The sequence below is a fragment of the Caretta caretta genome, chromosome 27 (assembly GCF_965140235.1).
Source record: "Caretta caretta isolate rCarCar2 chromosome 27, rCarCar1.hap1, whole genome shotgun sequence".
Lineage (NCBI taxonomy): Eukaryota > Metazoa > Chordata > Testudines > Cheloniidae > Caretta > Caretta caretta.
In genome coordinates, this window is record NC_134232.1 from 7,360,309 (window position 1) to 7,386,137 (window position 25,829).

Sequence of the window (25,829 nt, forward strand, 5' to 3'; positions counted from 1 at the left end):
TCATTCACTGACTTATTTTCAAATATAAATGTAAAAGGTTCTCTAGTTTGTTGAGGCTTCAGTGCATCACTCGTGCGTTTGATGCAATCCCTTTTTCTCTTGTCTGTGTCTCTTTGTCAGGTAAATCTTTTACTGTTTGATTGTTGACTGGGTCACACTTTGAATCTTGTTTTTAGCCTGATTCATTTTTGGACAAGGAGAAGCAGCCCTGCAGTTTTACATGCTCTGGATGCACTCACACAAAGGGCCTTTCCTGCCACAGCAGTAATCACAACTCACCTACATAGGGGAGCAGTTCCAGGGTGTCACCCTAACCTGACAGAGTTGAGGGCTAGTGGCTTGTGTCATGTTTGGCTTCCCCCAGTGCTAAGTGGGTCTGAAGGACCTTAAGGAAAGTCACTCCTCACGGTGAGCAGAGTCCAATGTAGATCCTACTGAGAGCAATGACTGCCTCATGGATTTAGCACTTGTGTAGCGGTCAGGCATGATAGGCCTAGGAGCAGCATTTTGACATCCTTGAAGCAGTCTGAGTTGTGCACTTAAAGCTGCACTGGTGCATCAATACCCTGGGGTCTTCATGTGTCACCCTAGAATAGGGCATGTCCTGATCTCTGGAAAGGATTAAAAAGGCTGGTGGTTGTTGTGGCTTCTAGCCTTTCCCAATTCTCATGGGAGTTGTACTTACCTATGCAGGAAGATTCTGGAAGAAAATAGAGCAGAAACCTTTGGCTGCTTGATCCCCAGAGTGCAGCTAGGAAAAGAGAATGCCTCTGTAACCACTTTCATGAGCATGCTGCTCTCTGATTGGCTGACTACAGGCTAGCTGACCCTTTCATGCAGCTTTAAAAGCTGTTCAGGACAGAGTGAGGGACAGTATAGGAGAAGGTTGTCAGATTAAGAGGAGCTGCTATTGGTGGTACTTAAAACTGGGCTTACATGTGTATATCCAAGCTATGTTTGGTATATGCCTCTTGGTGAACCAATGTACCATCTGTTTCTGAATGAGACATCTGGTTCTGTTGTCCCGTGAGGTTGCCACACATCCTTTTGGCATTCTACACTCCAATTTGGAGGTTGTGCCCAAGCATGGCGCCATGAATGTGTTTAGAGCTTTCAGTGGAGACTTTCTTGTTGTATCCCAAGTGAACTTGCCTGTGTCAGCATGTTAGGCTCTTGCTCCTCTCCAAAGGGAAATTTGAAGCCAACATGCAAGGAATAAGGCTGCGGATATCCGAGGTATGTTGTCTGGATAATCTAAATGGGTTTGTGGTCTATCCAGTGAATACATTGACCTAGATGGATGAAGAGGATTGGAAAATACATTCTTCTGGCTCCCCTGCTTTTGCTGAGAGGATGGCTGTAAGTCATCCCTTTGCATTTGGAACCAGTCAAGAACCCCCAGTGGATGTGATAGAATTTGCAGGAGATTGTCATTTTACCTAGTGGAGAAGAAGACCTCAATACCACAGTGTTTCAACCTGTTGGTAATAGAGTCATGATTGTGGGTGGTGGAAAAGCACTTTCTTCAGAGGGATGCAGCTGATTTAGGTCCCTTCATCACACTTTGGAATGAAAACATTGCCATTGTTCTAGCAACAGAACCCTTCCCTTTCCGTGAAGAGCAGTGTTCACATACTCTAGTTATTTATGTTCTCTCATGTCCCTCCCTCATGCCAAAGATTCTGACCTAGATCATGAGAGACAGAAGTTGGATGATCCTTCAGTAGCTCCCGACTGTCCAAGAAAACTTTGGGTCCCTCTCCTGTTGGCTCTCAGTCAACAGTGTCTGATCCCACAAGGGATCCCATCAAGTTAGCTCAGTTGAGTTAATGTAACTTGATAACTACAACACCACCAGCTCAACTGATCTCAAAGATGTTTAAACTGTGATTACAGGAGTGCTGTGGAGGGTGAGAGGTGGGGTTGATAAAATTAAGCTAACTCATCTGAAAAAGCACCTTTTTGTCCTGTGTAGACAGAGCCATTACGACTCATTACTCCAGGATGCCTTTGCATCTCTTTCCAGACTCTATCCATATCGGCAGGGTTCCTGACAGAGAAGAGTGTGCTTCTTGATGTCTGTGGGGAGGGATCTCAAATCCAACTAGCTATTCATAAGGAGTTTGGCAGAAAAGCCTACAGATCTAAGTGGGGACAAAGTGCATTTTGGTGTGAACCAACTCCAGTTAGTCGCAGTCTCCTCTCTGGTAGATTTCAGTTGCCATGGCCTTCCACTAGGGTTCAAGCTGCTGTAAATGCTTGGCGAGTCTAGCCCCAAATCACTGTAATATTACAGTGGAGCAGGAGCTGTCTTCCGCTTTAAAAACAAAGCGGTTTCCCAAGTGTTTATCCAACCTCAAGGTACCATTAATCCTCTGACTGATTTAGATTTTGAACTTCTTTGAGGCAGGGACTGTCCAACACTGCGTGTGCAGCACTGCTGATGCTCAGGTAGTGTTCGTCTCATATTAGAGTCTGGCTTTTCGCTCACCTTTAGATGATGATTTCAGGGTTCATTACCTCCCTGCAGCACCTGGTGAGAGAGCAGGTAGCTGCATTCCCTGAATTCTGCGTCACTTATTAGTATTGTTATCTCCTGCAGCTGTGGAAACCCAAAACCCCTGAGCTCAGGCCTTGCCAAGTCAGTAGAACAGGATCTGATTGTCCTGTATGTTGTTTTAGAAGCTGTTTATACGCAGGTTTTTGAGGTTAGCGCCACATTCTCTTCGAGACATAGCCGGGGCCCTGGTAGCAGAACTGCTGCAGAGATGGCATGAGAGCTGCAGTGGCTACGGGAACTGTGGTGCTGAAGCAGCTTCTAGCTGCTCTGCATCCTCGGGGAGCTGATTCACTCCCATCTCTTCCATGCACACACCTGCCCAGTGCCCAGCCCAGCTGCTCAGGATTTGGTCCATAATGACTTGGGATCTCAAGAAGTTTGATGTTGTTCATTTCTTTAATAATGCCATTAGGTTTCCCTTTAATTATACTTACAGGAACATAAAGCAACAGAAAGCCAGGTTGATGGATTGATCATCATAGTCCAGTGATTAAAGGAAGAACTCTCCTGAGTCCTTATCCTGACTCTGTAACTGACTGTTTATGTGGCCTTGAGCAAGTCAATTAACGGCTCCATCATAAAAACAGGGATAGTCAGACTGGGAACCCTGGGAAAGTAGTTAACACTTGTACATCGCTCTGCAAATAGAAAGTGCTACTGTGTAGCAGTGCTAAGTGTGATTACTGTTGTTGTTGAATAGTACCAAGCCCTGTACAAGAGAGAGCTCCTACGTGGACTTGCACTTGCTCTTTCAGGTGGGTCCATTTCGCTAATGGACAAAGAAGGACTGACTGCCCTTAGCTGGGCCTGTCTGAAGGGCCATCTTTCTGTGGTGCGTTCCCTGGTGGAGAATGGAGCTGCCACAGACCACGCTGACAAGAATGGACGCACTCCCCTGGACCTGGCAGCTTTCTATGGTGATGCAGAGGTGGTAAGTGCCATGTTAATAATTGCAGAACAAGGAAGCAATCAGCTGAAATACCATAAAATATTAGTGCTCAAATGTCTCACCCATGTTATTGTTAATCATGAGCACGTTGCCTGCATTCACGTAGCACCCAGACCTGCAGACTAGAGCAACGCAAGAGTAACTTTATCTCAGATATTGTAGTGATGGGCCCAGGATAAGTCCCAGGAGCTCCATACACGTGGCATGGAATTATGCCCGGTTGGTCTTGCATAGGGCAGTGGTGACTTTGGCATTCATCATTCCAGGTTCAGTTTCTGGTGGACCATGGTGCCATGATTGAGCATGTTGACTACAGCGGGATGCGCCCACTCGACAGGGCCGTGGGGTGCCGCAACACTTCCGTCGTGGTCACTCTTCTGAAAAAAGGAGCAAAGATAGGTAGGGCTAAGGGGGAACCCCTCTTTGAGCTGTTTACTAAAGCAAGACGTCTGGGGAGAGGGTCTGCTTTCTGCAGTGTAAATGTAACATTTGTGTGAATGTTAAAGGGGAGCTGCTGTTTCCTACCCAGAGTGCAGCACGAGAGTTCTTACTGTCATGTTCTGTTTGTTAAACTGTGATTTTTGCTGCCGTACTACTTAGCAAACGTAACCAATAAGCAGCGGTTTCTTTGGCGAGGCCTTTCCTATGGTAATGCTTTTCTACCTTTACTAGTCCCGGTCTATCAACAGTACTCTGTTCATGCATTGCTGTGAGCTGCTGCTTTCACATGCTCTGTATATGCTTTCAGATCCTAGCGTTAACTGCGCTGCTCCACACAGCCACTCCCGTTACCTTGCCCTTGGAGGGGATTTTGCTGGTGCATTGGCTTCTTTGCTGCCTGCCTCTCACTGCTGCTTTTTCCTTTCTTTGTTTTTGTTTTTTTTCACCTTCATCCATTTCCCCCCCCTCCTACAACTTTTGTTTTCTCCTTTCTTTGAAGGTTGTCAGACGTTACCGAGTCGCCCTCGAGGTATATTTCATCGCTGTCAGCATCAGGCTTGATCTGATGACTTTGTCAGCTTTGCCTTCTTCTGTTTGATTTAGCCTGCATGCATTCCCCTCTACCCCTAATCTTTTAATTTCCCTCACCTTAAAATATTTTGTTTATGACTGTTGCAGAGAATAACTTGAACTCAAAAACTAACCCTGAAAAACACATTGGATCCCCTTTTAAAATATGGTTGACTCATTCTTCACCCAGACTAATGAACTCTGCTAAAATTTTTACTGCTGCTCTCTCACTGTATTAGACCTCAGTTGACTCCGTATGGGTGGATGCCTGCACTCACTGAAGTCAGTGAGACCCTGCATTGGTGCAGATCTCTGCCTGTGGGGAGTCAATTGTGGGAACAAGACCTTAGAATAACCTGCTGCAGCGCGGGCTCTGCCTAAAAGATTTTGTTGTTATATTCTCCAGCTTACTGAATTTTCCATTTTAGTATTTCACATCATATGAAGTTTCAAATCAAAACCTAGGCCTAATATCTAGGTGGCTGAATTATTGATTAGCTCTGTTAAATTTATATATATTTATGTAACATGCTTTTTTATGTAATCACTTTGATTTCCTCTTTAAACATTTTTTTAAACCAAACCATTTCCCCCAAAGCTTGTTCTACAACATGTGCTGCCCTCTTGTGATCATTGAAAGACCTGGTTCTTTTTTTAAACGAATACAAAGGAAAGACATTGTGTCGAAGATGGTGTTCATTTAAGAAATGCAAGATGAACGGCCAGCTCTTTAATTTGAAGCAGTCTGCTCCTTGACCATGCCAAGTTGTTCTCTCCAGCAGAAATTCCCACCCCAGGATATTTTTTCCACCTAGCTTCCTACCACCCTTGCATTGTATGAGTTTTTTACCCATCATGCATCCTGTACACTACAGGTCCAGCAACCTGGGCGATGGCCACCTCCAAACCAGACATCATGATCATCCTCTTGAGCAAGCTGATGGAGGAGGGGGACATGTTCTATAAGGTGAGAGGGAAAGCAGAGATTTTTCCAAGGGATGACAGTGAGAGGGCTACGGAGTTACTTGGTGTGATGTCTTGTTCTCCAGGTGTCCGTTTGCTCGGCGACACTTGCCCCCTTAATCCAAGCCAAGAGAGAGCCACATTTCTATAAGTAAAACAACACTTACTGCGTTTCTTGCAGTGCAGAGGAGTTTTACCTTCTGATTGCTAAATTTAAACAGGGCTGAAACAAAGCAAAATACATCTGCATGGTTAGGATGCGAGGTGAGACTTCACTGGTTTTCCTCCTTGAAAACTCCAGAACCAAAGCGTTTTACAGGGATTTTATAGCACTGATGATGTAGCTTGGCAGTGTCATTGTTATGTAGCAGAGTCATTCCTATACAACAAGGAGAAAACACAATACGAGTGTCACAGGAAAAAATGTCCATGTAATGAAAGCAAATTCTCAGGACATGGTTTTTTTAGCCTGTCATTACCATTAGGGTGACATTTCACAATGACAGTAATAGAGGCCCTTTGCTCTGCATTTATTTGTAGCTGGTCTTCCATGCCTGGAGATTCGCACACACACACAAGAAGCTGTAAGTCCAACGATGATTCAGAGTGAGTCTGAGAGTGAAGTAGAAAATATGCAAAGCTGGCACCATAACTGAACTCATCTGCCAGGGATATATGACACAACTGAGGAACTTGAGTCTCAGGGATTTTAAAGCTTAATATTTGCAGCTGCAAAATTAATGTCTGGATAATCATGAATTGCATGTGTCCTAATTCCCGTTTTTCCCCTCCCTCTTTTTATTCCCCCATTGCTGCCCATGTGTCAAATTTGTGCATTTAAAAAAAAAATATCTAAGATACAATAATACGACCAGGTTTATCCTCCCCCTCAGAGAGGCCTCCCCTTCACTCCCATGTCTAAGCCCTAAGGATTCCACCAGACTCAAATCCTCCATCCGGAACAAAGGCAATAGCTACCATCCTTCAAGCTGAGGAGGTCTGCCAGTGGATCTCATTAATCTTTAGGCTTCTGCTGAGCAACACAGAACACTCATTCATAGGGATTGAATGTCTGCTTCTATGTCACACACAGTCCCTGCTTGCCCAGAGGGACTAGCTCAGGGTGAAAGAAAGGGGCATGCATCCCTCTTCCCATACATGTCTGTTCATGGGCCTCCCACCGTAGCAATCCTTGGGCTGCTCAGTCTGTAGGGAATGCGAAGACTACTTGTTCCTCCTCAAGAAAGTCAGGGTGCCTAAAAGCAGTTGGGAAAGAGGTGGGATCATGGCTTTGTCCCCCTCATACACTGGCCGATAGGAGCAAGCTGCTCCCTTCTAATGGGTGAAACAAATTGCTCCCCAGTTGCACACGGAGCAGCCCAGAAGACATTGGACCTGCCAGAGACACAGCATCTCCAGTGCTGCTCCTGAGGCAGAGCAGCTCCGCCCCACCTCCAATGCACGGCAAAGGCCCAGATGTCACAGTCTTGTCTGGAACAAGAAGAAATGCGCCTGAATCACCTGTGAGCCAACACGCTCAAAGGGCACCCTCTTTGACTGTGCCTCATTTCCATGAGGTCACATAGTAAGCGTCTCCAGGTTCTCCTCACATGGATGTCCCCTGCACAGTCAAGCCATAGAGCAGCTTTCAATACTGCCATTTGCCCAGGGAGAGGTCACTACGCATAATTGTTCACTCCAGCCTGAGTGCCTGGCATAGCTTGCAGGGCAGCACATCACATGGGGAGGGAAACATACCCAGTATAGAACAGATTTTACCGGATCCTTTTGAAGAATGATACTGTTTTTACATGCCGTGCCCTTTTCCATCCATGTGAGAAGAAAGGGCAACGTTCAGTCTGATTTTCTACAACTTTCAACCTTGTAGCCCTTCAGCGTATGGAATTTACTCTAAAAAATCTTTCGCTTCATCAGGGTGCTTGTTATTAGATTAACTGTTCGTTACATCAGTGTTGGAAATTACAGTAACCAGTATATGACATCTAGAAAGTGTCCACCTTCAGGTGCCCTTGCCCAACAGTTATGTAATAGTGCTGCCATGTTACATGCCAGAGGTAGCTGCATTTCAGTAGTGGGTGAAGGAATTCTATCTGATCTCTCTGTGATATTTCTAAAGCACTTATCACTTCCCCAGGGATGGATTAATGCATAAGCGAACTAGGCATGTGCCTAGGGCCCAATTTGGGGGGGAGAACCAGAATGGACCTCCTCTACATGTGGGTTCACAGCGCCACGTGGGTTTGGCCTAGCTGTCCTTTCATCATGACGGAGGGATGGCCAGCCCAAACCTGAGTGGTGCAGACGCCGTAACCCTGTACGCCAGATGTGCCTGACTGAGCGTTGGGCTAAGGACTTGGCCCTATGTGCAGTATGGGTGAGCGAATATTACTATGGGGACCTTAACTTATTTCTGCATCCCCTGCCGTTTGAGTGGAATTATGTCAACGTACTGTGGTATTAATGTCATGTAGTCAGTTTGTTGTTATTGGTGTTAGAAGGTAAGAGCCCAGAGGTGTATGTTTGCCTAGAGGCCAGTGATGGGTTAATCTGGCCCTGCATCTCCCACAAGGAGCACAGCACTTTACCTACAAAATATGCCTCAATTCCAGCAGTTCCAAGGAGTTCTTAAAAGAGGGAATTTGTTTGCTTATACCAATAAATCCAGAAATAGATACAATTGCCATCCAGCTAAAAGATAGGACCAAGGAGGGCAATGAGAAGTTTGCTCTAAAGCCAATTTCTAGCAGTGAAGAAGGAGAATCTTTAAAGAAACTGTCCATAATGTTTTTGTAAAGCAGTGTCATTAATGTTTCTGTATTGTGCTGCAGGACTGGAGGAACGCACCCAAGACTGTTGCTGTAGACAGGGCAGTGGCAGCCAAACTCAAACAAATCTAGCTATAAAATAGATTCTTGTTGCTATGAAGTTCCTGCTCTGTTTTCTACTGTAGCTTGAGATCTCTGCATGAACTGGGGGAGCAGTTCTTGCAGAATGCATCTCCAGTTTAGAAACCGTTCCCTTGATCAAATGTTCTGGCTGTTCTTTCTGAAAAGGAGAACAGCACCTAAGCGGTGTTACCTGGCCCATACAGTCACTGCAACTGATTAATGGGCTACTTTTCAGCAATTAACAAGCTGCTGCCACTCTTCAGTCAACCAAGTGATGTATTTTGACATCTTACCCTTCTATTAGAAAGGTAAAGTGAAGGAAGCTGCACAGCGCTACCAGTATGCGTTGAAGAAATTCCCCAGAGAAGGATTTGGAGAAGACCTGAAAACCTTCCGTGAGCTGAAGGTGTCACTCCTCCTCAACCTCTCCCGATGTCGAAGGAAAATGAACGTAAGTTCCACACACACTTCAAGTCCCTTTAGAGCAAGCTGCCAGCTTCCTGCCTGCGCATAACAGAGTGTGTCTCTCCCACAGTTCTGCTATGGCCTCTGAAATCTCTCCTCTTTGTAACCTGGTTGTCCTTCACAGAGCACTGGTATTTATAATTCGGAAGAAGTAAAGTAGTGATTTAATACTCATTTCAAATGATTAAAAATTCATTTCCATGTTTAGAGCTTTCTGAATTTTTTATTACTCATTTCTGATGACAATATGAATTTGAGGGTGGAGAGGTTAGTATTTCTCTGATATCGAGGGCAGTGGTGAGGGGTGGAGTCAGTAGATGTGATCATTTGAATACCAATGAATTTGAAATCAGGGAGCTTAGAGAGCTCTCACTTCCCCAGGGCAATGACTCATCCAGAAACACTCTCCCTCCCTCCTCCCAGAACACCATGTCCCTGTTCTTCCCCCTGCTCTAATTTAGCTGCACATAGGGATAATCTTCTGGAGTCTCTCTGTTCCTCCAAAAGAGACACATGCCACCTCTCCCCTTCTCTGGATTCTGAGAGCATCACATCTCCACAACCTGACCAGTCTCCAAAGATTTGAGAAGTGAAAGTCTTCATCAGACCCAGGTGCTGGCCAGGATTATATTGCAAGGGAGGGGACTTTGTGATGCCTTCATTTCTTTAAGCTGTTGAAGGAGATAGATGAAAGTGACATGTGTAGTGATCTTAATGCTGGCTAGCAAACAACACAACAATCAGAGAACACTACAGAGATGTTAAACTCACCTTTAAACAAGCCAACTTTCTGCTAAGCCTGCACTTTCAGGGCCAAATTTTCAGCCAAGCCTTAAAACTTCCTCTTTTTTCCTTTTCTTTTTTTTTTTTTTTGGTGCAAAATTGCAGGGGCATATCATTGCACCCATAATTTAGCTCACATGGACATCTAAACCACAGATTGCATCCTCTGAAAAGTGATTTCGATAGCTGAGTGACTGGAATTGCAAATGCAAACTAAAATCAGTCCCTGTAGACCCACTCTTATCATTTTTTGTGTATTTGGGTGCAGAAATTTATTTCATAAGAAGCCTTGAAATGTTCAAGAAACAGTTAATCAATTTTAAACCAAGCAGAAAAGATATTTGAATAAAAGGCAAGTGTCTGGAAATAGAACTGAAACTAAGCGAGCTTTCCTCCGTGGGTTTCTGTTCTGAAGACATGGTTTTCTTAAGATACAAATGACCTGGTTGGTGCATTATGATTAGTATTGCATGAGCCAAATACAGTCAAAATCAAAGTCATATTGACAGTGCATACTTGCCTGGGAACGTTGTATTAACTGGTAAAGTAGCACACAGCTGTGGTTCACAGAAGTCCTTTTCAGTATATAAGATGCCAAAAGCTTTTCCAAGTTACACTCATGAGTGACTGCAGCCAGTGTGCCCTGATAAACTCCATTTGTAGCCCAGTGGAGTTTGCCTTGCTTATTTTTTAAGCAAAAAGGAATTGTATTAAACACCGTATCCTAGAACTGCTGACTGTTGCAGCTCAAAGCCATTGCTAGACATGATGGGCAAGCGGGTGCTGTACCAAAGCCACCCAACTGGCAAGTGGGCACCCTATTGAGTGCTCACATGAGCTCTGTGGCGAGGCACATGGGCACTAGGGAAGACAAGGTCAAGGGACGGGCAATCAGGAAGAGTTATACCTTAGCCGATAATGTACCATTCATGGCAATGCCACACACGAGCATTTTAACCAATCTGCATTCTGTTCCACCACCTTCCCCTTCACCCCCAAGTCAGTGTTTTCTAAGTAGTCCCTAAAGGGGAGGAACAGAGGGAAGTGAGAGAGAGTGCACTGCGAACGGGTCCTACAGTTGTACCTGTTCATTGGTGTACATAGCTATATAGGCACCGATATCCCTTTCCTCCCGGAGGAGTGTTATTCACGATCCCTAGTGTTAGTGTGTGTGCCAGACACAGTCACCGGGGGGAGTGGAGGGGTGGGGGGAAGGGTTTCCTAATGGTTTCAACAGTGGAAAATCCTTCCTGAGATGACCTTCTAGTCTCTTTGAGAGCAGATGTTCACTGTAGGATGTAGGTTACTGCACAGGGACTGCATGCCCTTATTGGGATCCAAGAGGTAGAGAAAGGAGCAAATCTGAGAGAAATTTTCACCTTGGGTTAGTGTGGGTGCCGTACAGTGTCTAACATTATGAAATGGGTTTGCCTCTTCTGGACACCGTTGTAGCTCTCTTGCTATCAATGATGTCTGATCCATGTTAAAAGTACCATCAGGTTTTCCAACTCTACATGCAAAAACTTTGTCCATATAATTTTGTTTTGTTCCCAAGTTGTATATATTTTTTATTTATATATATATATATATATTCAATTACTTATCTACACACCTATTGTAATGACAGGATTTTGGAATGGCGGAGGAATTTGCCACTAAAGCACTGGAGCTGAAACCGAAATCTTATGAAGCTTACTATGCAAGAGCAAGGGCCAAACGCAGCAGCAGGTGAGGCGAGAGAGAGAGAGAAGTGAGAGGGGCTGTTCTCTGCAAGTATGGGCACAGTGGTGTAGGAATTGACCATGCAAAACTACATGAGTATCCCCGTAAGAACAAATTGCAAAGGAACATTGACTAGGGCGGCTGTAAAAGACCCCAAAACCAACATCCTCCCTTATTTAGTAATCCCTGTGGAGCATGTTCATGTGAACTTTTGAGAAGCTGGTTGTAGTTGAGTTTGTTGGAATATTCTCAGCACCTTACATCACTGGGCAGCTTCAAATCACAACTGAATGACTTCTCTAAAAGACACACTCTAGTTCACCCGCAGCTATTGGACTGGAAGCAAGGATTCATTCATAGAATTGCTATGGCCTGTGTTCTGCAGGAGGTACGACACTGAGATGGTCACAATGGTCCCTTCTGGCCTAGGAATCTATGAATCGGTCCATTCTAAAGCGGTCTTCTTCAAGGCAAAATTTTGGCTACTAGTAGTGCAGTGACTTTGTGGGCAAATGCCAGCCAGTGTGCTTTCAGCAATAGCTCATGCATCCTACTGGGCACTAGAACAATGTGATAGTGAGATCTCGCTACGTTTCAGATGCAGCCAGGAGGATTCCCTCATTAAATCTCCCTGAAGGCCCAGGGAGACGAGATCCCTGCAGAACCTGTCAATGCTATTCCTGGAGTGGCAGGAGGGTTTGCTTTTGAGTCTCTCCCTCAGGGGCTGAGCACACTGTCACTGCACGACTGCTAATCTCTGCTCAGTCAGTGGAGTGAGACACCACTTTTGCCTGCATGGCAGTGCAGAACCTCACCATTAGCCAGAGGATATTTAATGTCCATTTGTGTAAACATCAGAGCTGAGGAGAAGACCCCGCAGTTTAACTTCTCATCCCAAAGACAACACTTTTAACTGTGCCTCTACCCTAGCTATCACTGCAGGGAGCTCAAGTCTTATGTGGGAGCAAACCCATGACCTTCTCTTCCAGAGACAAGCCCGGCTAGTTGAACCAGACTGACATTTTGTAGCTTTCCTTGAATGTTTTCCTTCTCTACTGGCTGCAAAACATTTACAGACGTTTAACCCTCAAATGCCTTTTCCAGATAATTTGGTCCTTTCCTACATACAGGCAGCATTGTTTCCCCATCTCTCTAATGAAACAGGCTCAGCATGGCTCTTTTTGGTTCCTTCCTTGTTTGTGCGCCAGCATCACCATTGAGATCAGCGTAGGTCTGGGGAATGCAGTTACCTTACCTGCTCTCCCCTGGTTTGGAGTGGGTCTTACCAAAGTGGTGGGAGGCATTTGGGGTTTTTCTTTCTCTATGATGGAGCAGTGAATGGGAGCATTTTATACAAAGTCACATGTTGAATCTGGAGGCTGTTCACCACCAGATCACAATCGTGTTCAAATAGATTCAATTTTGTTCAAAAGCTAACAGTGTCCCTGTAAATGACAACCCACCTCCCCTGAATACCCCATCCCCTTACTCCTCATAGACTAGCCTTCACAGTGTCAGTCCCAAAGAGCATCTTCCACGGGGGCCTTGCGAGCTTGTGACTGTTGGGACCTCTCCCTGCCTTGTTCCCTTCATCCTGAGGAGACAAACCCAGTACCCAGCAACGTCCGAGAGGCAGCCCGGTCTTATGCATTGGCTGCAGGAACCCCGGAGTTCTAGAGCCACCCCTGCCATTATGTGGCCTTGGGCAAGTCAGAAGAAGCTAAAGGGGCCACTGGCATGAGCAGCTGCAGCTCCGTCGAAGTGGACAGAGTTGCTCTTGCTCACTCCAGTGGTGAGCTTGGCACAACGTCTTGTGCTTCATTTTCCCCTTCTGTAAACTGGGGACAATCTGCTGACAAAGCTTATGGGGTGCTTTGAGGGGTAATTAATATGTAAAGCACTCTCCGAGTGAAAGGATAATTACTGGGCTGGGTTGTGCTGTCCCAGCAATGTGTCTCCCTCCTCCCCAGAATGACTAACAATGTTTTTCTTCGGTTGGTGTAAAGTAACCAAATGGAGGCACATAAGGCAGAGCTCGAGAAAGCCGCTGTAGAGATCACAGTCTCTCCCTAAGTAAAGACAAGCTGCTCAAGCTCCGTAGAATCCCCAAAAGGCTTCATTCAAATCCAGAGTAACTTCAATTCTCATGTCTGTCCCCTTGTCAAGCAGGCAGTTTTCAGCAGCCCTGGAGGATCTGAACGAGGCCATCAAGCTGTGTCCGAACAATCGTGAGATCCAGCGGCTGCTGATGAGAGTGGAGGAAGAATGTAGACAGATGCAACAGCAGCAGCAACCCCCAGCGGAGCCGGAAGCTGAAGCCCAGCATGAAGAACTGTACTCTGTGCAAGATCTCTTTGAAGAGGAGTATCTTGAGCAGGATGTAGAAAATGTTTCCATTGGCTTACAGACAGAGTCGAGGCCCAGTCAAGGGCTTCCCATCATCCAGAGCCCACCCCCATCCCCCGCTCACCGGGATTCAGCCTATATTTCGGGCTCACCTCTTGGGTCACATCAAGTTTTTGACTTCAGATCCAATAGTTCTGTGGGTTCACCAACAAGACAAGGGTATCAGTCCACCTCTCCTGCTCTGTCTCCAACACATCAGAACAATCATTACAGACCTAGTCCGCCACATACTTCCCCTGCTCACCAAGGTTCCTCTTACCGCTTCAGTCCACCTCCAGTTGGAGGTCAAGGGAAAGAATATCAAAGTCCACCACCTTCACCCCTCCGTAGAGGTCCTCAGTATCGAGCCAGCCCTCCTGCAGAAAGTATAAGTGTCTATAGGGCCCAGTCTGGCTCCCCAGTACGTTACCAGCAAGAACCTAGTGTTAACCAACTCCCTGGTAGACCAAAGTCTCCATTATCCAAAATGACACAGAGGTCCTTCCAGATTCCCCAGATTCCTGTTGCAGTCCCACAGCAAGGGCACAGGCTACAGCCAGCCAAGGCACAGATTGTAAGAAGCAACCAGCCGAGCTCTGCCGTGCATTCTAGTACTGTGATTCCAACCGGTGCTTACAGCCAAGTTGCCCACTCTATGGCCAGCAAATACCAGTCTGCATCCGGGGAAATGGGAGTTGGTCAGAGTAGGTTGGTCTACCAAGGTTCAATTAGTGGAATAGTGGGTGATGGTAGACCAGTGCAACATGTTCAAGCCAGCCTTAGCGCAGGAGCTATCTGCCAGCATGGAGGGCTAACTAAAGAAGATCTTCCACAGAGGCCTTCTTCAGCATACAGGGGTGGAATGAGATACAGTCAGACCCCGCAGATTGGGCGCAGTCAGTCCGCTTCCTATTATCCGGTCTGTCATTCAAAGCTTGATCTGGAACGTTCTTCCCTTCCCTCCAGCCAGCTTGGTTCTCCTGATGTGTCTCACCTAATCAGAAGGCCCGTTACTATCAACCCCAACGAAATAAAACCTCACCCACCAACTCCAAGACCGCTGCTTCATTCTCAAAGTGTTGGCCTCAGATTCTCCCCTTCTAGCAATAGCATCTCATCCACCTCCAACCTGACTCCTACCTTCCGCCCTTCTGCTTCTATTCAGCAAATGGAGATCCCTCTCAAGCCAGCCTATGACAGATCATGTGATGAACTTTCTCCAGTCTCTCCACCTCAGGGGAGTTACCCCAGTGAACCAGCCCGTTCCAGGACCACGCCGTTCATGGGAATTATAGATAAAACCGCTCGGACTCAGCAGTACCCCCATCTCCACCAACAGACCCGGACCTGGGCTGTGTCTTCAGTGGATACTGTTATTAGTCCGACATCTCCTGGAAACCTCCCCCAGCCAGAATCGTTTAGCCCACCTTCTTCAATCAGCAACATTGCCTTTTATAACAAAACCAACAATGCACAGAATGGCCATTTGCTAGAGGAAGACTATTACAGCCCCCATGGGATGCTAGCCAATGGGTCCCGGGGAGACCTCCTGGAGAGAGTCAGCCAAGCCTCCTCATATCCAGATGTTAAGGTGGCTAGGACACTGCCCGTTGCACAGGCCTACCAGGACAACCTGTACAGGCAGCTCTCCAGGGACTCTAGACAAGGGCAGACATCCCCTATCAAACCAAAGAGACCGTTTGTGGAGTCTAATGTGTAAAAGACACTTGTTGGAGTAAGACCCTTATGTTTTCAGCACACGTTTCCAGGCTTGATTCCCACCTATATTTTTATTATTACTATTATTTCTATTTGGTAGCTACATGAGCAAGTTTCTCCGGTAATTTCTGTGTGGTGATCAGACAGCCATGCCCGTGCTCAGAATCCTTTGGTACCCAGCTGACGGTGAAGCCAACATCAAACAAGCCAGTATTGTTTGTCCAATTCAGACTGAGTTCCCTCCCAGGTTTCAGCTGTCAATAAGGTTATGTTAGTACATGGAGTGGGTTAACCCAGATAGGTCCCCCTATACAGTGGGAGGTAACCAGCTCTTTGCAAGAGTTCATGTTCAAATCTAATTGGTTTCTTTGGTTTTAAGGAGCTCTCATGAAAATGCTTATGAAAATTCCTAGTGGAAGCTGGCTAAAAATTGGCAGCCTTTTCAAAATTTGCATTGTCCGGTATTCCTCTAGACAACCAGAGTCTTCATCTTCCCACTTGTCTCTTGCCCACAAAGAGCTCGTTATCTGCACCGAATGGGGCTTTATTTGCTTTTAATAATAAGTAGCTATGCATAATAACCAACCTGCTTGAGCTGGATTTATAGCATTTTCATCTGAATTGGATTTGTTTGTTGTTTTTAATACCGTAGCCTGTTGGAATGAGTGGGGACCATAAGATGCTTTGCTACTTCGACAGCTACGTTCCAAATGCCACAGTATTGATTTACTCTGAGGCATTTTAAAAATATTTAGAGAGCAATCAAACTCTGCCCCTTTTGTGAATTTTAATCGGCCAAAGGAATTGGCTAGAAACCTCTTGTGCATTTTGTAAGCAGAATTAACCGCAACCTTTTCTTCACACCTCCAGCAGATGATTGCATCTCACACACATCACCACATTTTCACCAGGACAGTTTAATGGGTTTTCATTTTGCTTGCGAGGAAAATTTGAATAGGAAACCCTCAATGGAGGAAGAAATCTTAGATTTTTTTTTGATCATGCTGCATAACGTGACATGGAGGTTTCCAAGCCAGAAAGTGTCCAAGGAGTCACTTTAGTAAAGTCCTTCTGAACACACAGCCTTGCCTTGCCATTTCCTTTGTGTTTGCACCTACTCTTTGGAAGCTGTGTGCTGTAGTGCGGGGCTGCACTCCTCCAAGGGATTAATGAGTAAAATGTGTGTTTCTTAGAGCTGCAAGGTTTGTTCCTGGAATTTTGGAAAGCGGTTGCTGTGTTCCATACCTGTAAATGTTAGAGACGATGTTTTGCTCTTTAAGAACCTGTAGTTAAGAGAGATATTTATAATTAATTTATGTGCTCTATTTCAGGAAAATGTTTTTGTTTTGTTCTGGTTTCTTTCTTTTTCTTTTCAATCAGATGCAACTAGTATTGAGTCAGTGTGAAAAGCAGGGGACATTTCCAAAAATCATTTTTACAGAACTTTCCAAGAATTTTCTGGAGTTTTGTTTGCATAGAGGGAGCTTTCTTTGCTTGATTTATTGTTGGTTACGTTTTTAATCTGCCTTTTCAGTAACTGAGAGCAAACAGCCAGGTGGATGGGAAGAGCAGTAATATTGTAGCTTGTTTTAAAGCAAACCAGTGCCTGTTGCCCAGTATTGCATCTCATATCAACTCTTACGAAGGGAATTGGTCCTTGGAAAGAGTTCACGTGGTTTGTTTCCAAAGGGCTACGTGAATCTAGTCGTAAAAGGAAACATGCATTGAACCCAATTAAGGGTAGATCCTCAGCTAGTGTAAATCGGCGTCACTCCGTTGTGACTGCAGCACAGCTACGATGTTTTAAACCAGTTGAGGATCCAGCCCTAAAACTCTTAGTAACCCCTGGCTTTGATTAAAGTGGCTCAGCACCATTTGTTGTAATTTCACTGCTTAGACCAAACTGAGAGGCGCCACCCTTGGGACAGGCCAGGCATGTCTCTCACTGACAGATGGAAAGTACTCTTGGTTTTGCCTCTGTGTTCTTTCGGGGATTACGTTTCTTCCACTCGGATATTTGTGGGACACTTTTATATTTCTCCAAGACAGCTTTTGTATTGGAGGTTTATTTTTTTCCCCAAGGGGCAAGAAGAATTTTCTCCCTTTGCTTTATTACAGGGATCTCTAAGCAGGTTATAAAAGTGAGAGCCTTCCCAGTTACCTATGTCGCCTTCCCAACACCCTTAGACTGGGCCACGAAGAAAGGAAGCTGCATGCACTATTTCTGTCATTGAAAAGGATACTGACCAGTATTGTTTCTCTCTTTTTTTAAGTGTGTTTTATCGTATAAGGAGCAACTGATTGTTTGAATCTTCCCTACAGTGCACCAAGCTAGCTAGATTGTGTCCATTGATTTTTTTTAATAACATCATGTTTTTGTTCAAAGCCCTATCTTTCCTGAACAAATGGAATGGCTTTTTAGCTTCAGTAGTTTCTTCTGAAAGGACAAAGTAATCAAATTTTACCCCGTCCCTTTTTTATATACAGTTAAGTGAGACATGCTGCTGCCATAAGCCAGTCATCTCTAATCTTATTGTTAAGAGAATCCAAACTGAATGATCCTTGTCGAAGATAATGCCATTGTAATATCTCTGACTGTGCTTTGCTTTGCTATTCACTGCCATGTGATTCCAGTACTGTACTTTAGAAATGTCCCCTAAAAGCACTTACATGTACAACTGTGGGTTTATGAAGATGTTTTAAGGAGCAAAAAAACAGCTCACACTTTAACACTAATACAAAAATGAAACAACGCTTAAATACTGTAGCGTGCAGGGTTTTTTTTCCACAATATCGTGTGTTACATTTTCACAGGATTCTTGCACTAATGGTTTACCATCTGTTCTCTCTGTAAATGGTGCACTTTACTGTTTGAATTTGTTACGATGATAAATACTGGCTATTTAAGCGTGAGTAGTGTCTTCATTAGAAAATAGCATAACACCTCTTGTCTCCGTGTATTTTTCAAAAAGAAAAAAGAAATGAAGCAATGAATCATAACATTTATAGCACAAGAACTAACTGTTGTATATAAGCAGCAAAAGATTGAGTCATTTTTAAGTACAAAACTAATTGCAGTGATTTTTAAAGCGCTTCCCCAGCAATTTTCTTAGGACACCTGAGGTCTATTTGTTTCTTTAGTTACTGGATCGGTAAGGAACACAATTCTCAATTGAAAAATCAATATTTATTTAAACACCCGTTTGTATCTTCAAAGTCATAATTAGTATCTGGCATGGCCGTTAGTTTGTATCTGCTGTCATATTTTGTCTTGGTTGTAGAGTACACTAGCTAAAGGCAACTCAATAGAGCACAAGACTGAAATTTCACTCAGATTTCCCCTCCCCCTTCAGGTTAGATGTGTATCTTGTAAGCTTGTCTGCTGAGGAAAGTAGGAAAATCCTGTACCGTACCCCTGGCTGGTGTCAGGATTTCCAGACAGGCTGTACTTAGATCCTGTACATTTCTCCTGTTGGCATAATTAAGACTACCACCATGGCCCCCCAACCAGCACCCCAGCAGGAGCTACGTAATTTGAGACTGTCATCGAAAGTGGGATTCTTCAGGTGCACCAGGTAAAACAGTTTCTTGATGCCTATGTCAGGACCCCAAGAATGTTTTCCTTGGAATGTAGTCTGAGGGGTATTCCTAAACAAATACTTCTTGTAACCAAACTAGCCACTAGATGTCACTGTGACTCCACACAGAGTCACCTTGAGAGGGCACTGGGCATTGGACTGAGCTAGAATTTCTATCCCAGCTGAGTGGATCGGGATTCCCCAGCTGGAAAGACTACACTCAACCCCAGGGGAGAGGGCACCAGCTTTGTGTGTGGCTCCAAGGTGATCACTACAAGCCAGCTTAGGAATGGTACTGGCGAGTTTTGAAGACAGGGTTAGAGGAGGGAAGGGTTCAAGGAGTGAGGCCCTTGGACCCATCTCAGAGGGAGAACAGAGTTGGACAGCCTGAGCTGTACCCCCTTCTTCCTTATATTACTGGGTGCAGAGAAATGCTGTTGTGTAGGTGAGGACTGTGCCAGTTTTGGCTGACCTGGCCTGTTGGAATCACATGCATGGTAACTTAGGGTAGTTTTAGTGGAAGACTGGGCCTAGAATTTTGTTTCTTTAGAAGTTTTTGTGCACATACTTAATTCAAATGATGGTTTAGGTAAGTCCTGGCGAGGGTGGCTGCTAAGTAGCAGTAACTCAGTACCCAAGTACAAAGATTATTGTATATTCAGGGTTACCCAGAAGTCTAGCTAAAACCGAAGTGCCAGCTACGCCTTACTTAGAGCACCAAGCACGCCTGCGAGTTTTTTAACCTTAATTGCTAAGGTGTGTCCTTGCTGATCTGTTGCAAGCTCTTTGGTTGTTGTTATTTTTCCTTTGGACATTCCAGACAATTCATCTACCACAATTACTGATCTTTAAACAAGGGCTTAGGGTAATAGCTACTGTATCTACTGTGCAGTTTCGCAGAGACCTCCATAGCAAAATGCCTTTACTCACTTCTGGTTGCTCAAAGGAAAATTTGGTGGGGATGCATGTGGACACAAGCACAATGGTGAAGGTGGATCTGCTTTTTCAGAATTACTTGAATAATTGATGGACTTTTATTCAATCAAACTCTTTTTCTAATACAAACCACTAAGGGCTGAATAATTTAGCAAGATTCATTTGTGTGCAACGCCTGACAACAGCTGAATCACACTGGAACCTTTTCCTGATGTATACACGACACCCAGGAGAAAACTAACCCAATCAGCGCTATTAAAGGGAATGGACACCAGATCAATACACTGTATCCTTTATATTCTACCAGCCATTCGGCTGCACTCATGCCACTTAGCAACCTGAGCTGGAGCTTTTACGCTTACTGCTCAGTTACGAAGGAGATGGGGCCTGGCCACTGCTAGAACACAGAGTCTTGTTAGGGGTTGGTGGGAAAGCCTCAGAGGTAGGTCACTAGCTGCACTATGCCTTGGTGGGCCCTGACATAGCAGACAAACTAGGGGAGTCGCTCTGTGCTTAGGTCCATTTTGCCAATACATCAATAACCTAGAGATTCCAATGTGGTCGCTTCCAGCGGTGACGGTGTCATGTCTGTCCAGCATTTTACTGTCCGTAGTATTACAGCATTTTTGTCTCTGTTCTGTCCGCTCCACTTTCAAGAGGATTTGAATTAGTACAAAGATGTACAGGATATACCCTTGGATGATCTGTACTAAATAAATAGTACTGGTTGCCATCCTTCAAGACACTTGCTGGGAAGATCTTTAAGACACTTAATTTTCCTTTAGCTTTTCTATAATTCTGATGTAAAGGACTTTCTCTGTACAGTATATTACTCAATGCATGTTCTGTTCTCTCTACGGATATATTGAACACGACACAGTTGTGATATTGTGCAGGGGGAAGGCAACTCCTGCACTCAACTGAGGCCCTCAGCCTCTGACGTACAAGGAAAGAAAAACTATTTTTTCCTTTGCTGTATTTGCTTGAGCAGCGTTTTCTTGTCTGTACATGTGAGCTGTGAGATAGATGTGAAAAGTTCAAATGAATGCATTTGCCCCCATGTATACAGATTGTACTCTGTACAATGACCTGTACGTATGAAAAAAAATGTACTTATTTATAAATGGTTAACACTTGAAAAGAGTCTGGCCTGGTGTTTTCCTCATTGCTGCAGCCTGAAATTAAGAGAATTCAATTGTGTCTTAGCACAGCCACACAGAGATGCAACGAAACAGGATGGCATGCTCCACTGCGGGAGCCTGTGTTATTGTATGGGGGTGGGGGAGAGTCTGCCCCCTCGTCATTCCTGCTGGATGCAGGAGAATGAACCAGTCTCTTCCTCTCCCCAGCAGAGCAGCTTGTATGTGGATCCCACAGGCTGCCTCCATCTTCTTGTACCAGTTCCACTATTCCCCCAAGAGGAAAAGGCTCATTCCAGCACCCTGAGCTGTTGATAAATAACATGACCTGGACTAATAGACAGCTGGTATTGCAAGGGAATTTAGGTGACCACCTAACCCAACAGTCCTTATGAGCCTCAGCTAAAATACGGAAGAGCCTGTTAGCCACTCCTCGTGATTGGCAGCTGCGTAGTTAGAACAGATTTTTGTTGGACTAGCCTGCTTCCAGCAGCCCTGCAGAGCACCTGAGCACGATGCTTACCCCAGTTGGAGACCGGCTGCCTCAAGGTAGAACCTCAGGGCCCCTGCGGTCTCTTGGGCTGGCTGCTCGTGGGGAAGCATTGCGTGACTGCACTTTAGCAACCCACCTTCCCAAAGAGACGGCCCAGTGCCACGCTGGCCTTGCCCTGCTGGTACCGCCATGCGGCAGCACGCTGCTCACACACCCCAGCATGTGAGTGGCTCGCTGTCTAGCTAGGCACGAGAGGTATTATATCCCACTCTCCTCTGAGCCACACTGGCTGTGGCACCCTTGAAGACAAGGGCAGTAGCTGCACAGGGGCAATCCCGCGGTTAAGCACTGCACTCAGTGCTCCAGCATGCTGTGACGCTGGGCACAAGTTGCATGGGGCCAGATTACTGAAAGGTAGGTGGGTGGGTTAGATGCACGTTTAGGCATCTAGATGCCTTTACAAATCTGGCCCTTAAACTAAGTCTGAGCCCCTCAGGACCAGGCCCCAACTCACCCCAACTCACCCCCAAGCTATGGGGGCCTTAATTTACGTATTTGCTACAGCTTCTCAGAGGTGATGGATATATCCTTTATTGAAAGCAGGCAATGACTGTGAAGTAATCAGGCTGCTCAAGCTGTTGGCCCCAGGACTACCCGAGGAGTTGTGCTTCCTTTGGCCAGCTAGAAAGAATACAAAGAGTGGCACATGCTCATTACCAGGATTTATTGATCGACTCAGGTGCAGTACAGTACAGTACAGTACAGGCAAACAGAATTCAAACAGGTTTCAGAGGAGCAGCCGCCTTAGTCTGTATTCGCAACAAGAACAGGAGGACTTGGCACCTTAGAGACTAACCAATTTATTTGAGCATAAGCTTTCGTGAATGCATCCGATGAAGTGAGCTGTAGCTCAGGAAAGCTCATGCTCAAATAAATTGGTTAGTCTCTAAGGTGCCACAACTAGAATTCAAACAGACTGTCTAGCTCGGCATTTCATTAACAGGTTTTTTCCTTACTAGCAGTTATGAGCCACCAGCCCCGTGCACTGATTGCGGCTCCTTCGACATGGCTTTAAAGATATTTTGTTTTAAAACAAAGCCTATACAATAGTCATCCATGTAAACATTAGCTGCAATATTTGGGGTCAGTTCAGGAATATGCATTTGGCGTAGTACAAGAATCTGCTGCGAATACACATTGCTGGCAGGCGTTTTCTCAGGGGACTTTACACCCTCTGTTTGATACAAGTTTGTTTTTTTTTTTTTGGGTTATTGGCAGTTAGGGCCGTGTTTCCCTTCCCAGCAGTGCACTCATCTCTAACAGGGTGTTACTTCTCTGAGCAAACCTTACAGAGTTGGCCATTTGTTTTTCAGGCTAAAGGGACTTGCCTTGGTCCTCCTGAGAGATAAGATCAGCCTGAAGAGTGGGTGAAATCCTGGCTCCACTCAAGTCTGGGGAGAGAGGATTTCAGACACTGGCTGTAATAGTTTTGCACAAATTTTTCTGCGCACACCCTTCATTCGCTCCTCTTCCCATAGTCAGGACAAGGGAAAACAGCCGTAGAACAAGTCTTTCAAAAACCAGCCAGGCCCCCCTGCCATTGTTAGAAAACGCTCTAGCCAGATCTCTCTCCCTACAGAAGTTCCAAACGGACCTTTACTTAAGTGTGTCTCTGGCAGTGGAAGTAAAATCTGAGCTGAGGTTTTCACAGGGGACTAGTGATTTTTGGGTGCCCAGCTTGAATGTGGAGTTAAACAGAGCCAGCATCACTCCAGAGGCCCCTGCTCGGCGGGGGGGGGGGGGGGGGGTGGTGGTCTGAAAGGGAGGCTGTGGTGGGAGCGGGGTTAGGATTGGCAGGCGAACCCGCAGCTCTTTATTGGGCTCAGGACACTTTAGGGGCCTGCACTGAACAGAGGCTGGGGAAATGTTTACAAAGAAAATCAACAGCCACATGGTGAAGTTTTTCTGGGTTTACGAGCAGTATCTGCTAAGTAACAGCCAGGACCCCCCCACCGTTATCTCCCAGCGCAGGGGCTCTCCACCTGTTCCTTCCAGAGCCCCTCCCCTCAACAGGCGATAAAAACTCCACAGCAACTGGTTCTCTGCATGTAAAAGCCAGGGCTGGCAAGCAGGGCAAGTGCCCAGGGCCACACACCACAAAGCTGAGTCTATTAACTGTAAGCCGGGGGGGGGGGGGGGGGGGGAGGTGCTCCGCCCACGCTTTGGGGAAAGGCCCTAGGATGACTAGAAGGCTCTAAACAGGCTGTTTCTAGTCTGTGGGATACTTCAGTCTGCTAACCTAGATCCCTGCCTCATCCTGCTAACAAAGCTGGTGTGGGGCGTGCAAGAAGGGAATATTTAACAGGTGATCGGTACAAAGACCCTGCAGGACAGGCGAGGTCTTTGCTGCAGTATCACCAGGCACCAGCAATGCCTGAAGTCCGGTATCTAGTTACCGAGAAGAGCAAACAAAGGGGTAGATGGGAAAGTTCTGCATTTTAGATGTAAAGAAAAGCCACTGCACGAGTGACCCATGGCCAGCTGCCAGACAGGGGCCGTGCTCCCTGCAGTGACAGCTGGGGGAAACCAGGCCTTTACTTGAACATAATTTTTAAAAAAATTCACTGCCCACCCAGTCACTAGCCCTCACCAACCAGCACGTCTGCTCTGCCCAACATCAGCTGGCTGGAGCTGCCAGCGAGAGCCCTGGGGGCCCTGTCAGGAACGAGAGGTACCAGGGACAAGGATTTCTAAAAACACTGATGTTTGGGTTGGGCTTAAGGGCCGGGGGTGTTATCTTCCTCAGGGCAGACAACAGCACACGTCCCCGCCGCGGGTTCTGCTGCCAGCAGGGACCTGGAGAGGCACTACGCTCAGGACATGGCTGCAGAACGGTCAGGGCTAGACAAATGCCACAGCCAGAGAGGCACAGAAAGCTTTGGCATTCAACATGGGGAAAGGGGCTCACTGTGTGCAAGTGAGGGAGGGTTTAACACCAGGGTGCTGGAGAACTGGGGTTGGTATTAACCATACCACTCAGCCTTCTCAGTGAACTCAAGAACGGATAAGAAGTCAGTGCAGGCAACTGAAGGAGCGAGCCAGGCCCTGACCTTCGGCCACGCTGGAGTTAGTGGTCCTCAAGCTGCCGTGCCAGGCAGGCTGGGAAATGGAAATGCTGCAGTCCTGCTGTTTGAGGGGCAAGGGATCCAGCCCCCAGTGGTTTGGAGAAGGAACCAAACCCCCGCCAGCAGCTCAGCCAGCTGGGAACGCCCCTGAGCCTGGCACATACAAAGAGCAGCTCCCATCCCCTGTGATTTGGGTGGCAGGGGAGTGGCCATGGATGGCATAAGGCCTCAGTGGGAGAACGTGGCTCAACCCAGGGTCTCAGAGCACCGTGATGCCAGGTTGGGGCTGGGAGAGCTGCTACATTGGCACACAGCACCCCTGCAGACGGGGGCTTAAAGCAAATGCTCCCCCTCACGCCAGCTGTATGCGTAACCACCAGCAGGTGGCAGAGAGGTAACAGCAACACCAACACACCAGCAACAGACCCTGGTACATGCAGGAGTGAGCAACGACCACAAAGTCCACCCCAGCACAGGGAGCCATCACTGGCTGCCGCTGGGGCTCTCCCCCTTAGTGAGGGTTTTAAAATCCATGGACAGGGCCAGCTCCTCAGCCAGGGGCGGCCGCTTCCACTCGTCCCGCGTCAGGATGTAGCCGATCACCAGCCCAAAGACGATGAGAAGCAGGCCCAGGACGTTGGCCAGGATCCCTTCTGGCACGAATGAGCTGTAGGTGGCCCTGCAGGAGCAGAGAGGGGCTGTGCTGAGAACAAAGCTCCCTCCAGCAGGGAACACCCCGAGGAGGAAAACGTCTGCCCTGCCACACAACTGGCTCCCTGGGGTTCAGCCCAGACCTCTCTACCAGCTTCTCCCACCCACGGCCCAGGAAATCACACCCAACCTTCCTGAGGCTGCAGTGGGAGCGTTTCCTCTCCTCTGAGGCACCTGTTCGTGGCCACGGCCAGAGGCAAGAACACATGCTAATGGTCTGGTTCGAGATGGCAAACACTACAGCTGCAAGAAATGCTCTCCAGCTACTTTGCTGCCTCAGGCAATTGCCTGTTCTAAAACGGGGGTGTCACGCTCCCCATCACAGCAGCAGCATGGCAAGTGAGCTGCAGAGCCGTATGGAGCCAAATCTGCAGCAGGGTT

General features: G+C 46.4%; 2 protein-coding genes across 18 annotated transcripts in view; one reads left to right on the forward strand and one right to left on the reverse strand.

The window, feature by feature from the left end:
• TANC2 (tetratricopeptide repeat, ankyrin repeat and coiled-coil containing 2) overlaps nt 1–21,121 on the forward strand; it is a 713,825-nt gene extending 692,704 nt beyond the window's left edge. For 9 of the 14 annotated variants that reach the window (XM_048830451.2, XM_048830456.2, XM_048830455.2 and 6 more), the window contains 7 exons: nt 3,316–3,491; nt 3,776–3,908; nt 4,450–4,479; nt 5,396–5,487; nt 8,697–8,843; nt 11,268–11,368; nt 13,529–21,121. In XM_048830451.2, the coding sequence (XP_048686408.1) occupies nt 3,316–3,491; nt 3,776–3,908; nt 4,450–4,479; nt 5,396–5,487; nt 8,697–8,843; nt 11,268–11,368; nt 13,529–15,467 (2,618 nt within the window). In that variant the 3' untranslated portion in view covers nt 15,468–21,121. The remainder of the gene's footprint in view (nt 1–3,315; nt 3,492–3,775; nt 3,909–4,449; nt 4,480–5,395; nt 5,488–8,696; nt 8,844–11,267; nt 11,369–13,528) is intronic. The other 5 variants (XM_048830452.2, XM_075123670.1, XM_048830454.2 and 2 more) reach the window with 3 other exon arrangements.
• Nucleotides 21,122–22,321: 1,200 nt separating this feature from the next.
• Nucleotides 22,322–25,829, reverse strand: part of CYB561 (cytochrome b561) — a 30,207-nt gene continuing 26,699 nt past the window's right edge. For all 4 annotated transcript variants that reach the window (XM_048830189.2, XM_048830187.2, XM_048830188.2 and 1 more), the window contains one exon: nt 22,322–25,416. In XM_048830189.2, the coding sequence (XP_048686146.1) occupies nt 25,221–25,416 (196 nt within the window). In that variant the 3' untranslated portion in view covers nt 22,322–25,220. The remainder of the gene's footprint in view (nt 25,417–25,829) is intronic.